A 13,980-nucleotide genomic window follows, 5' to 3' on the forward strand; every position below is an offset into this window, starting at 1 on the left:
AACTGTAGGGGCGCCTGGGTGGCGCAGTCGGTTAAGCGTCCGACTTCAGCCAGGTCACGATCTTGCGGTCCGTGAGTTCGAGCCCCGCGTCAGGCTCTGGGCTGATGGCTCGGAGCCTGGAGCCTGTTTCCGATTCTGTCTCCCTCTCTCTCTGCCCCTCTCCTGTTCATGCTCTGTCTCTCTCTGTCCCAAAAATAAATAAATAAATAAAAAAAAAAAAAAAAAAAACGTTGAAAGAAATATCAACTGTATATATGTGAATCTAGAGCTCAAAAGAATCTTGCCTGAAGGTATACATTGATGTGTTCACCATAAAAATTTAAATCCATGAGAACACTTAAGATCACCTGGGAAGAGACAGAAATAAATGGGATAGAAGAGAAAGGAAAGTGAGAGAAGAATAGAATTTTTTAAAAGAGAGAAAGACCCAGAATTAAACCTTAAGAATCCAATAGTCAAAGTTTGATTAGCATAGGAGGTCCCACATAAGGGGAGCCACCGAAGATACCTCATGGAAGTGAGGAGAGAAGAAAGCTAGGAAAGGCTTATCAGCTGAGCTGTAAGTTTCTGAAAGGTCTGGCATCACAAAGCATCATCTCCTTCTATCATTTCTGTCTCTCAAATGTAACCCCTCCTTCAAAACCCAGGTAGGATGATAAGACCAAAGCAACCACTTTCCTAGAAATCGGTGACTATCTACCTCCATAACCAGTATCTTTTTTCTCAGTCCTCATTCTCCTTGTTTTCTATGAGACTGTGATACCAGGGATTACCTGGTCCCTTATGAAACTCTCTCTTCTTCATTGAGTTTCCATGTATTTTACCCATTTCTAGTTCCCTTACTTTTTAAAATATTTATTCTCCTCTGACTCCTTTCCCTTCCATCTCTTAAATGTCTATTTCCTGAGGTGTCCTTGGGCCCTTTCTTTGCACACTTTGCAATCTCATTTATTCACAAAGTTTCAATAATCATCCTGTGCCTGACTCTAAAATCCAAATCTCATGCCAAACCCAGTCTCTGTCTTTCAAGACTCAAGTTCTCTATATCAATTTCCTGCTCGACATTTCTAGATCAGAGTCATACTAACATTTAAAAACTACTTATGCAGGGTGCCTGGGTGGCTCTGTTGGTTAAGCATCTGACTTCGGCTCAGGTCAGGTCTTGTGTTTTGTGAGTTCGAGCCCCACGTTGGGCTCTATGCTGACAGCTCAGAGCCTAGATCCTACTTTGGATTCTGTGTCTCCCTCTCTCCGCCCCTCCATGCTCACATGGTATGTGTCTCTCTCTCTCAAAAATAAATAAACATTTAAAAAATGTTTAAAAAGCACTTATTTGCAAAACCAAACTCTCTATCTTTGCTTCAAAATCTTTTTCTCATCATATTTCTATTTATACTGGAGCTGTCTTCTTAAAATTTTTAAGTCCTAGTTGACTTAGTCTTCCCCTTCATCCCAGACGATTAACAAATGCATTTCTATTGAACTTCATAAGCACGTCTCTTTACTTTGCACTCCCATACAGCCTCGTTGGCACTGTTCCAGTTCGCTTGCACCATCATTCTTCCAGATCGTGCACAACCTCATGGGCCCTGGAGAGGAGCTGGGACTTTGTTCTAAGAAACATGGGAAGATCCTGGAGCAGTCTGATCATGGGAGAGACATGATCCAAATATCGTTTTTCAAAGACACTCCCTGATCTAGCAATAGCATATTTAGTTAATCTTCTCTTCCACTAATCCTCTTAAGACCCACCATGCTCCAACCCAACTAAACAACTTATACTTTCTAGAACCTACCATATTTGTTCTCACTGCTGTGCAGCTGGTCACCTGTTTCCCACCCTAGATCACCCTCTTTATCATTTTTGCCTCGCAAAATATTGCTTCTCTTTCAAAGCCTCCTTGACCACCTCCCCCACCCCCTCCAAGCTGGAAACAATCAATCTGTTCTTTGAATCCACTTAGCAGATTATTTGTGCATCCATCATAGTAGCTGTCTTGCCCTATTTTGTGTTTTAATGATTTGTGTGTGACGTGTCTCCCCTCTTGTGCCGTAAATATCTTAGGACAAGAACTACGTACCTCTAATTTTTGTTCCACTACAAATCATAACACGTACCTTGCACACACCAGACCTCCAGGAAATGCCTGCCAAGGTAATAAATAGACAGGCTTAATTAACATAAATTATTGTTTTGTGTACTGATCCAGTCCTAAATCCATGGTGCTATCATTTCTGTATCTCTGATGGTTATCCGCTTATTTAAATAACCTTTCCTTGGAAACACTTAGAAAAGATGGAAAATTGTGTTATAAGGGAGGAACAAGTATGTAGGTTATTCCCTTCCTTAAACAAAGAGAAGCTCTGTTATGCGTCACGGAAAATTAAAGCACAGTAATAAAATGCGCCAACAAGGCTTGTTGAATAATGATTTAGTGGAAACGTTGCTTTGCCTCCTGTTCATAGGTCCTAACTTTCCTCTCAAGTACTTAAGCTGCACGTTCTATTTATTTTGTTTTTAGATTACATTGACAACGATTGGCTATGGAGACAAAACTCCCCTAACTTGGCTGGGAAGATTGCTTTCTGCAGGCTTTGCACTCCTTGGCATTTCTTTCTTTGCACTTCCTGCCGTGAGTATCTTTGCAGAAATAAAACAGTTTAAATTAGATCTTAGAGGTTTATTAGCATGAGCTTTCACAAATTGGTGTGCCCGGAACATATCTATATCGCTACAGATATAATTTTATTAATATAATGTTGACTTTTATACATACATCTAGTTGGAAAATTTGTGAAATATGTTCTTCCCTTGGAGATACTTAACCTGAGAGTTTTATGCCCTTTGGTCTTTATGACCAAATAATAATTCAGATGTCATCACCTCTCATTCAATGTGCTACTAATACATTTAAAATATGTATAAAGATTTAAAGATATCTTCTTTTTAAACTGATCTCTCCGATTTGGCTTATAACATGTGCTGCTTAAGAGTTGGATGTGATAAGTGGAATATTACCTCTTCAGATCCATTTGAGTGAAAAGCATATGACCTTAAAGGGTTTCAATGTGTCAGACGATTTATTCTTTCTGTCACCATCACTGATTTTTCTTAGTGAACAGCTTCTGCATCTTATCAGAATGAAGAGCACATTTATCTTCTCCCAAGCCTCTGATTATTTTCTCCTTAATGGATGATGCTTACTCTCTGATCATTTTATCCTCTTGTTTTTGTAAAGGCAGCTGGTCAAAATATTACAATTTGCCTCCATCCCCAAATTCTCACTTTGCTCACTCCACCTCTTGTAGGGGAAGAGAGCCAACAAAAAGGAGGGTTACAGTGTAGCAGCAGGCATGCTTAAGGAACAATAACTTCACTCTTGCTCCAGACACTCTTGCTCCAGACACTCTTGCTCTGTACTTATCTGTGAGTGGCATCACGTCTCTGCTGAGCAGAGACCCCAGAGCATCCCTCCACAGGAAGCCAAGGGATTAGGGATTTTCAGCATCCCAGCCTTTGGCTCACAGGGCTTCATCTCTGCCTGTGAATGAGTGCAGAGGACACTCATGTCGTTCCCATGGCCAGACCCCAACTTTAGATTGACTGGCTGGTTCTGCCCCAGACCATACGAGACCACAGAGAAGACACCGAAACGACTATGCATACACTTGAGCATTAGATCTTGGCTTGGATTTAAAGCCACATGCTACCTGGTTTTGTCACGTACACCCATGCGACTATATTAGTTTGCCAGGGCCGCTATAAAGACATCACAGGTTGGGTGACTTAAACAGCAGACATTTATTGTCTCACAGTTCTGGAATCTAGAAGTCCAAAATCAAGGGGCAAGCAAGGTTGGTTCTTGTTGAGGAGCATGAGAGAAGGATCTGTTCCAGACATCTTTCCTTGGTTCACGGATAGCAGTCTTCTCCCTGTATCCTCACATTGTCTTCCCTCTGTACATGTCTATGTCCAAACTTCCTCTCATAAAGACACCAGTCATATCATATTAGGGCTCATCCTAATGACTTCATTGTAACTTGATTACTTCTGTAAAGACCTTATCTCCAAATAAAGTCACTTTCTAAAGTACTGGGAATTAGGATTCCAGCATAGGAATTTCAGAGGGATACAGTTCAGCCAATAATAGTAACATGGGGTATGTTTCTTGATCTATATAATAGAAGAAGAATTATTGCACCCACAGAAATTTTGTCAAGAGCAATATGGTGATATGTCTAATGCTTGCCATGTAGAAAACCTTCATGAATTTTGTCTCCCATTTTATGTATGAATCTAGATGTATTGTTTTCTGTTGTGAAATGACAAAATCAAGGAGAGTCAAAAAAAAAAATCTCACTTATCCATAATCAACTTATCTGGCAAACTCAACAATCCATAACAGAGCAGGGATTCATTCAGTAATCAAATTCCCTACATGAAAATACCTTTAGAAACAATAAATACGTTCTTGGGTTTTTTTACCAAAATACTGCTGCTTTAGTGTCTATACTTATCCTGAGACCACATATAAAACAACCTGTGTGATCCAGTGAAAAACTATAAACAAAGAAGCAGGCAACTTCTGGGCTATTAAAATTGACAACAGTGTATGTGTTGTCCTCATAGGAGAGCCTCTTGAAACCTAAATCATAACCTGTTCTTAATTTAGAGAAAATTCTGATAAGCTGAGCTACATAGTTTTACAATTCTCTGAAGATTATAAACAGCAAAGGCAGAGGTCCACTGATTGAACAGTGTAATGGGAAGAGATGGTGGAAAACTAACAACAAAGGAAGGGGAAAATATTTGTAAGAAGCAAGCAAACACGAGTGTTCAAAATCTGTAAGGACCTGGGGCCCATTAGTGTTAGGGTCAACCCATCTCTGGAAACTGGCCGTATCCAGCACAGCAAAATACCAGTCCCCATAAGGAAACTCTGGACTATCACAGGAAGGTTAAATTGTGTTATTCTGTTAGGTTAGAGGTCAGACACTAAGTTGTTATGCTTGGAAATGTTTCCCAATAAAGTGATTACAATTTTCAGATATGCAAATTAAATTAATATGTGTTGGAAATCTAAATAAAATGTTAAAAAAGGGAGGGACGCCTGTGTGGCTCCGTCAGTTAAGTGTCTGACTTCAGCTCAGGTCATGATCTCACGGTTCATGGGTTCGAGCCCCATGTCGGGCTCTGTGCTGACAGCTCAGAGCCTGGAGCCTGCTTCAGATTCTGTGTCTCCCTCTCTCTGCCCCTCCCCCACTCGCACTCTGTCTCTCTCAAAAATAAATAAAACGTTAAAAAAATATATATGTGCTGGAAATCTGAGAAACTTGCTTGCACAGAACACTCCCTAACAATGCCAAGAATAGTTGGCTTACCATATATCTTTTATTGCAACCTCATATTTACTGAATGAAAGACTAAATGGTCCATATATACCTTTAAAAAAGAAAAAACTAAATGGTCCATATATACCTTTAAAAAAAGTGGCTGGAAATACCATTATGTCTTGTGTGCCTGCTGGCAACAGTGTTGTATGATTGAGATTTAGGAAAGCACATTTTGCTAGGAAACTTAGAGGTGAGACGTGAGCCATCCCTGGTTGGGTTTCCTCCCACCCAGGAAACCAAGGACCAAGAAAGAGAAGAGCCTTTCCCCATCTTTCTTCAAAGCAGAAGGACTCTTCTGCACATCATAGAGCCATATAACTACCCTTCCAAACTCCACTGGAAGATCACTTTCCTTGAGGCCCACAGCATCCCTAAGCTAATGAGCAGACAGAAGCAGTCAGCTCCTCAGCATCGCCCTAAGGTGCAGGCCTTTCCCTTCTTTAGAACACTCCCTTCCTTCCTGCTAAGAGTATCTTTCAGTGTAGCCTGTCCTTCTGTGCTACATTAAGCTCCTTTAATCTGGGAGATAAAAAGGGATAGATACTTAAATGTTTACCAAAACATATTTTCTTTGTACTTGATGTTTATGTAATACTTCTCAACATAGCACTAAAACATAAAACCTAAAAATTTAAGTCATGTGATCTTAGGCAATGAATGAAAACAAAAGTCAATTTTTAAAAAAAAAATTTAATGTTTATTTATTTTTGAGAGAGAGAGAGAACGGGTGGGGAAGGGGCAGAGAGAGAGAGAGACACAGGATCCGAAGCAGGCTCTGGGCTCTGAGCTGACAGCATAGAGCCCGACACGGGGCTCAAACTCACAAACCATGAGATCATGACCTGAGCCAAAGTCAGACGTTCAACCAACTGAGCCACTCAGGCACCCCAACAGAAGTCAATTTCTATGAAGTTTCATTTTATTGATGTTGCTATTTGAAGGCATGGCACATGGATTATATACATAGATAACATATATATATCCCATAAGTTATAGATATATAATATATTTATATATATCCCATAAGTTTTATATATGTATACGTATATATGTGTGTGTGTGTATATATATATATATATATATATATATATATATAACATAATGAACTTTATTTTAACAGACTTCTGAGGTTCACTGAGCTGTGTAGAGAGGTGGAAGAAAATTGGAATGGAGCCATAATGAGACAATGAGCAGACCTGGTTTAATAACTGTTGTAATGTACAGTCTGGCACAAGAGATATGTAGCAAACATTTGCCAACTACTAATATATATTTCTAAGCAATGCCAGTGTGATTTTTAGCACATTTTAGTTTGTTTGGCAAATGCTGAGTTTGTGCTAGGCCTGTCTTTATTTTCCAAAAGGGATTTACATTTAAACCTCATTTTCACATAATAAATACCAAAAAATGGTAGCTATTACTGTTAATTTAATGTCTACAAAATCTGAATTATGCTCCATGAGTGGATTATGTGCCCTATGCATGTAATGTATGTACACACAATACATATAACAAATATGTAATATACTCTAATGCCTTCTATTTTCTTACATGTATGTGCTTCATGAAAAATAACATTAAAAGGAAAATAAATAAATCTTTCCTAAGTCACTTCAAATAGCAGTAAAAAATTTAGGAGTTATGAGTGACTAGAGTTGGAAGGCCATTTTTATAACCTCTACATGGAGGGAAATGTTGTTTAAATTGACAAACAAGACCATACGGACCAGGTTTTTAAGTTTGCACGAAGTTTGGTTTGTGCATCCCCAGCCTAATGATCTTAGACAGCATGAGACAATCACAAAAAAAGGCAGATGGAAAACAGAACCTATAATGTAATTTCTAATTTCACGGTACAGTCATTCATCCTAATTAATAATGGAGATTATTGCTCATTAATAGCAAGCAGTATTATCATGTAACTGTATTTTAAACATAATTGTATTACTGATTATCTGGCTATTGTCACAGATGTGCTCAGAATGGTAACATGTAAGATAAGAAGGGGGCATTAAAGGTGATCTAGAGCCCAAATATATCTTGGTCAAATTGTCATCCAGCCGAGACTTAACACCTTCTAAAGATGAGAAACCCACCACTTGCCTAGGTAGCTTATACCATCTTTGAGCTACTTTGAAAATATAAATAAAAGATGGGGTGCCTGGGTGGCTCATTTGGTTGAGCATTCAATTTTGGCTCAGGTCATGATCTCACGGTTCATGAGTTCATGATCTCACTGATAGCGCGGAACCTGCTTGGGATTCTCTCTCCCTCTCTCTCTCCGCCCCTCCTCCCCTTCTCTCTCTTGCAAAATGAATAAGTAAACATATATATATGAAAAGAAAAACAACCATTCCCTATCTACAGCAAATACTGACTCAGTGCTTATAAGACATCCATCTCTAGCTTAAGAGTTAGACTCCTTGAAGTTTAATAAAAAGGTAATAATTTATAGCTAGCAAGTAAAAGCCACAGACTTGAAAGCAGTAGAGATCCACGTCCCATGCCAATAAAGTGGAAACTTATGAACAAAGCCTAGAGACTGAATTTAGCAAGCTCCAAAAGCCAGCCCAAGGCTGAAACAAAGCATCTTGATTCCACAAATGTTAGACCAGAGCAAACTGAAAAGAGGGAGGCATTTCAAAGAGCCAGGATTCTAGCAGATCAAAATGATAAGCAGAAAGAGGCAAACCAGCCAAAAGTACTAATATAAACATAGGAGACACATACTAGTCTGACTAACTCCAAAATCTGAAAAAGTGAGCTAAAACCAGAAAGGTAAGGAATGCTAAAAGTGTGAGATTAAAACTCAGGGAAGTAGGAATGTTCTTTGCAATAACCCGAGCTCTTGTCTTTATTGTATAAACAGGCAAAATGGAAAACTTTGTGTTCAAAACTGAGTGTCTGGATAACTATCTCCCCCCACCCCTTTCACTCTACTTGGGTAGGCGTAGAATTATAGCATCGTGGAGAATTAAGCTGGGACAGATTTTAAAAATACCCCACCATTTCAAGAATGGAAAATATAAAATTTCATAGTATCATCAAAGTGCTAGAAAAACTCCCATGTCCACAGTAGTGAGACTTTAAACTGTCCCAAATTTTAAATCCACCTCTGCCCAAAACCAGAATTCCTAGCCTCTGAATTCAATCACATCCCCTAATTCCAAATGGGGAATTTCCTCTAACATATAAAGAAGTGTCACAGAGAAGGCCACACAAAAAACATCTTTAAAAATTGTGATTTTTATTTGTAATTGTAATGCCTCTTACCATACTGTAAGAAATAATAAATGGCATTGCCCGGTTGATTTACTAAAGAACAAAAGTTGTTACATTTCTTGGCAGTCTTGCCCCACAACTTGCCATTGCCAGTGGTATCATAAAAGAGGTAAATAGTGTTTGTTTTAATAAGTAATATGTTTACGAACAGGTTGAATAGTGTTTGTCTTTCCTTAGACTCATTTGAGGTTTTTTTTTTTAATATTTATATTGCTTAACAGTCCTTTTGAAAAAAATTTAAGAACTATTTTTGTATTTTGTTCCAGGGCATTCTTGGCTCGGGTTTTGCATTAAAAGTACAAGAACAGCACCGCCAGAAACACTTTGAGAAAAGAAGGAACCCAGCTGCCAACCTCATTCAGGTGAATGTCAATGTAATAGGTTGATGGCAACATCTGTCACTGTAAGCGCTTGCCGGGTCATTTTCCAGTCTTTGTGCTTCAGTGCTTAGTAGAGCTTCTGATTTGTTTTGTTTGTAAAAAAAATGAAATTGGAACTTAATGTACAGTCTTGGATTTGGGCAAATGTTCCCCCCTCCCTACTATATACATTTTCAGCAAATGGCCCGTGTATTGCTCAGATTTATTAACCATGCCAGCAAGGCCATGGAGAGGTTAGCAGTTGTGTTGCTCCTGGAATGACCTAATATGTCTTGCGAATTACTTGATGAAACATAATTGATCGTTAAGTGATAGAGCAGAACATGGGATTGTTCCCTGCATTGCGATTACTTTCTCCAGGCAGATGTGTGCTACTGTTCTGAAGAACAGCATATTTGTTCAGGATGTCAAGGTTTACTGCCCATGAGATTGTTTTTAATGCCATCATTAGAGCAATAACTTGAATATCTTAAGAGCTGGTGGGATTATGGAATATGTCAATGTTTGAGAATATGAACTAATAAGCATATTATTTGAAACTAACTCATAATATAAGGTTGTTTAACATTTCATTCTCTTTTCAATATCTTGGGGTTTGCTTCAGGCTTAAAAAGGAATGCTTTTCCCATTGCCATTTATATCTTTTGAGAATAGAACCATCCTAAAACCAGGTTGCCTGAAAATCACAAAATATATTCTTCTCTAAATCCATACCATGAAGTTGGTATTTAATTATGCAGACAATGATTATACAGCCTGAAATTGTTTTCCCTTTCTGCCAAACAGTGGGAGATGCAGAACTTCTAAACTGAAGGGTTTTGGGGTGGTGATCTGAGATGTCAGGAGATTTATCTTCATGTTGTAGTAACAGCACACTGTTGTTGTTGTTGTTGTTGTTGTTGTTGTTGTTGTTTTAATATAATTTATTGTCAAGTTGACTGCAGTTGGCTACTGTATACAGTGTGTTCTTGGTTTTGGAGCTAGATTCCCATTGATTCATCACTTACAAGCAACACCCAGTGCTCATCCCAACAAGTGCCCTCCTCAGTGCCTATCACCCGTTTTCCCCTCTCCCCTACTCCACCCCCATCAACCCTCAGTTTGTTCTCTGTATTTAAGAGTCTCTTATGGTTTGCCTCCCTCCCTCTCTATTTGTAACTATTTTTTCCCCTTCCCTTCCCCCATTGTCTTCTGTTAACTTTCTCAAGTTCCACGTATGAGTGAAAACATAAGATATCTGTCTTTCTCTGACTGACTTATTTCACTTTGCATAATACCCTCCAGTTCCATCCACGTTGCTGCAAATGGCAGGATCTCATTCTTTCTCATTGCCAAGTAGTATTCCATTGTGTATATAAACCACATCTTTTGTATCCATTCATCAGTTGATGGACATTTAGGTTCTTTCCATAATTTGGCTATTGTTGAAAGTGTTGCTATAAACATTGGGGTACATGTGCCCCTTTGAATCTGCACTCCTGTATCCTTTGGATAAATTCCTACTAGTGACAAGATACTGTTTTCATTTAGATTGTAGGTTTAAATGGGTGGGTTGCTGGGGGATAGCTACTACATAACTCTATCTTTAGCCTTTGCCCATGGCTATGATATGCAGTACCTCCAACAGAAATGGAACAAGGGAAAGAAGCAGGGGAGGGCCGTTCAGTTATATCATGAAGGACATCTTTTTGTATCTAATGACAAAATAAGTATTAACTTTTTAATGTTTATCTATTTTGAGAGAGAAAGAGCATGAAAGTGGGGGAGAAGCACAGAGAAGGTAACAGAGGATCCAAAGCAGGCTCTGTGCTGACTGCAGAAAACCTGATGCGGGGCTCGAACTCATGACCTGAGCCAAGTTGGACACTTAACCAACTGAGCCACCCAGGTGCCCCAATAAGTATTAATTTTTAAATCAAACTATTCTACAACTATCGACAGACCATTGGACATGACTTCTAACACAAATCACTGAGAGTCTCTATTTTTTTAATTTTTAGGTTTTAAAAAAGCATTAAAGATAAATTTTGTTTTTGTAAATAAAAAGATCCTTACGCAGTAGAATTTTAAGATCTGAAGCCAAGTAGATAATCACCATAATTAAAACAAATGTCACACATTTTAGTATGCACACAAAATACCTGAGGCCCAGATAGCCTTTCAGCCTTTGGTGCTTCTTAACTGGTTATGAGGTATTAACACACTTTCAATGAATTTTTCTTCTTACTATTTTTATCTTTTAATTATCTTTAATTTACCTCTCATCTTTTAATTCTAGAACAATGTTTTCCAATTTGTGAATGCAGACATTATTCTATAAGTTCCTTACATCTATCCAGGCACTAATCATATATGTCTACCTATGGAACCAGTCATATATCTTCCCCATATCTAGACTACTTGCCCCCAGGATACTGTAGATACTGTTATCAAAAATAAAGTTTAAATTCATTTAAAATCCTTACTAAAGTATTTATTAACTTTTTTATTGTATATTTTCTCAATCAACACATACTCAAAATACAACCACTTCTAGGCACATATTCTTGATAATTCTGGATATTAAAGTGGAACTCTATATCAAAAAACATTTTAAAATATCAGCTGTTCTGTTAGAAACTGAACCCTTTGGGGCACCTGAGTAGCTCAGTCGGTTTAACATCCAAGTTCGGCTCAGGTCATGATTTCATGTTTCATGGGTTCAAGACCTGCATCAGGCTCTGCGCTGACCATTCGGAGCCTGGAGCCTGCTTCAGATTCTGTACCTCCCTCTCTCTTTCTGTCCCTCATTTGCTTGTGCTCTCTCTTTCTTTCTCTCTCTGTCTCTCTCTCAAAAAATAAATAAACTTTAAAAAAAAATAATAAAAAAAAAGTGAGCCCTTTGAGGCATTTCTCATGCATGAATCCCTTGTAATAATATAGAACTATGATGCCCAATACAGTTGCCAGTAGCTACATGCAGCTATTTAATTCATAAATTCAATTCCTCAAAGGCACTAGCCATATCTCAAGTGGTCAGTAGCAATATGATGGCTACTGGCTACCATATTGTACAAGACAGATATAGAGAGTATTGGAGAAAATTCCCTATCTAACTTATCAACTACTAAATTGTGCAAAAACAATTTGCAATTGAACTTGAAAACAGATTACTACTCTTGCAGCAAATCTTTGGACCAGAGGTATTTATATATCCACAGATAAAGCAAGATAAGGCCTTCCTCTCAGGTAACCCATGAAAAGTAAAGAGTCTGGTTGAACAGTTTTGCTTCAAGATCTAGAATTTCATTGTATGGAACTGGGCTATGTAATATATATTGTAATCAGTAATTAAACTTGTACAAGTAAGAAGCTTTTGCACAGCAAAGGAAGCCATCAACAAAATGAAAAAGCAGCCTGCTTAAAATGGGAGAAGATATTTACAAATGATGTATCTAATAAGGAGGCAATATCCAAAATACATAAAAAACTTATACAACTTAACACCAAAAAACCCGAACAATCCTATTAAAAAATCAGCAGAGGACCTGAATAGACATTTTTCCAAAGACATACAGATGGCCAACAGACACATGAAAAGATGCTCAACATCACTAATCATTATGGAAATGCATGCCAAAACCACAATGAGATATCCCCTCACACCTGTCAGAATGGCTAAAATCAAAGAGACAAGAAATAACAAGTGTTGGCAAGAATGTGGAGAAAAAGGAACCCTTGTGCATTGTTGGTAGCAATGTAAATTGATACAGCCACTGTGGAAAACAGTATGGAGGTTCCTCAAAAAATTAAAAATAGAAATAACTTATGATACAGTAATTCCACTACTGGGTATTTACCCAAAGAAAACAAAAACACTAAGTTGAAGGCATATTTGCACCCCTATGCTATTGCAGCATTATTCACAACAGCCAAGATGTGTCCATCAATAGATGAACAGATAAAAAAGATGTGGTATATTTATGCAATGGAATATTACTCGGCCTTAAAAAAAGAAAGAGAGAGAGAAATCTTGCCATTTGTTTCAGTATAGATTGACCTAGAGGGTATTATGCTAAGTGAAATAGGGGAGACAAAGAAAAATACCATATGATTTCACTTATATGTAGAATCTAAAAAACAAAACAAATGAACACACAAACAAACAAACAGAAACAGACCCATAAATACAGAGGAGAACGGGGTAAAACATTGGGCAAAATGGGTAAAGGAGAGTGGGAGGTACATACTTTCAGTTATGGAACAAATAAGTCACAGGATGAAAGGTGCAGCATAGGGAATATAGTCAATGGTATTGTAATAGTGTGGTATGGTGACAAATGGTAACTACACTTGTGTGGAGCACAGCATAATGTATGGAGTGGTCCAGTCACTATGTTGTACACCTGAAGTTAATGTAACTATGTGTCACCTATGCCTCAATAAAAAATAATAATTAAACTCACACAAATGTAGGTAATACATATGAAACCATTAATTCTTATTTTACTTAAAACTCTAGTTTATGTTATGCTGAACAAAAAATAGTATAAAATGAAAGACTTAAAATATTCAAGAATACCTTTAAAATCTAATCATAGTTTCAGTAATCAAAGTAGAATCTACAAAATTTTTTAAATTTTATTTATTTTGAGAGAGAGACAGAGAGACAGAGAGAGAGAGAAAGAGAGAGAGAGAGAGCATGAGTGGGGGAAGCGCAAAGAACGAGGGATAGAGAATCCCCGGCAGGCCCCACACTGTCAGCTCAGAGCCCAGTGCTGGCTCAGTCTCACCAAATGTGAGATCATGACCTAAGCCAAAATCAAGAGTCAGACACTCAATCGACTGAGCCACCCAGGTGCCCTGAATCTACAAATTTAAAAGGTAATTGTTCCCCCATCCAAATGCAATTGCTTTTTTATGAGACATAGGAATAATAATATAA

The 13,980-nt window shown here is 38.0% G+C and overlaps 1 protein-coding gene across 1 annotated transcript in view; it reads left to right on the plus strand.

Moving 5' to 3' along the window:
• The window catches only part of KCNQ5 (potassium voltage-gated channel subfamily Q member 5), a 513,231-nt gene that overhangs the window by 418,076 nt on the left and 81,175 nt on the right, over window positions 1–13,980 (plus strand). The window contains exons 6-7 of the mRNA XM_049652865.1: window positions 2,523–2,633; window positions 8,943–9,038. Coding sequence (XP_049508822.1) covers window positions 2,523–2,633; window positions 8,943–9,038 — 207 coding nt within the window. The remainder of the gene's footprint in view (window positions 1–2,522; window positions 2,634–8,942; window positions 9,039–13,980) is intronic.

The sequence above is a fragment of the Panthera uncia genome (assembly GCF_023721935.1).
Source record: "Panthera uncia isolate 11264 chromosome B2 unlocalized genomic scaffold, Puncia_PCG_1.0 HiC_scaffold_24, whole genome shotgun sequence".
Lineage (NCBI taxonomy): Eukaryota > Metazoa > Chordata > Mammalia > Carnivora > Felidae > Panthera > Panthera uncia.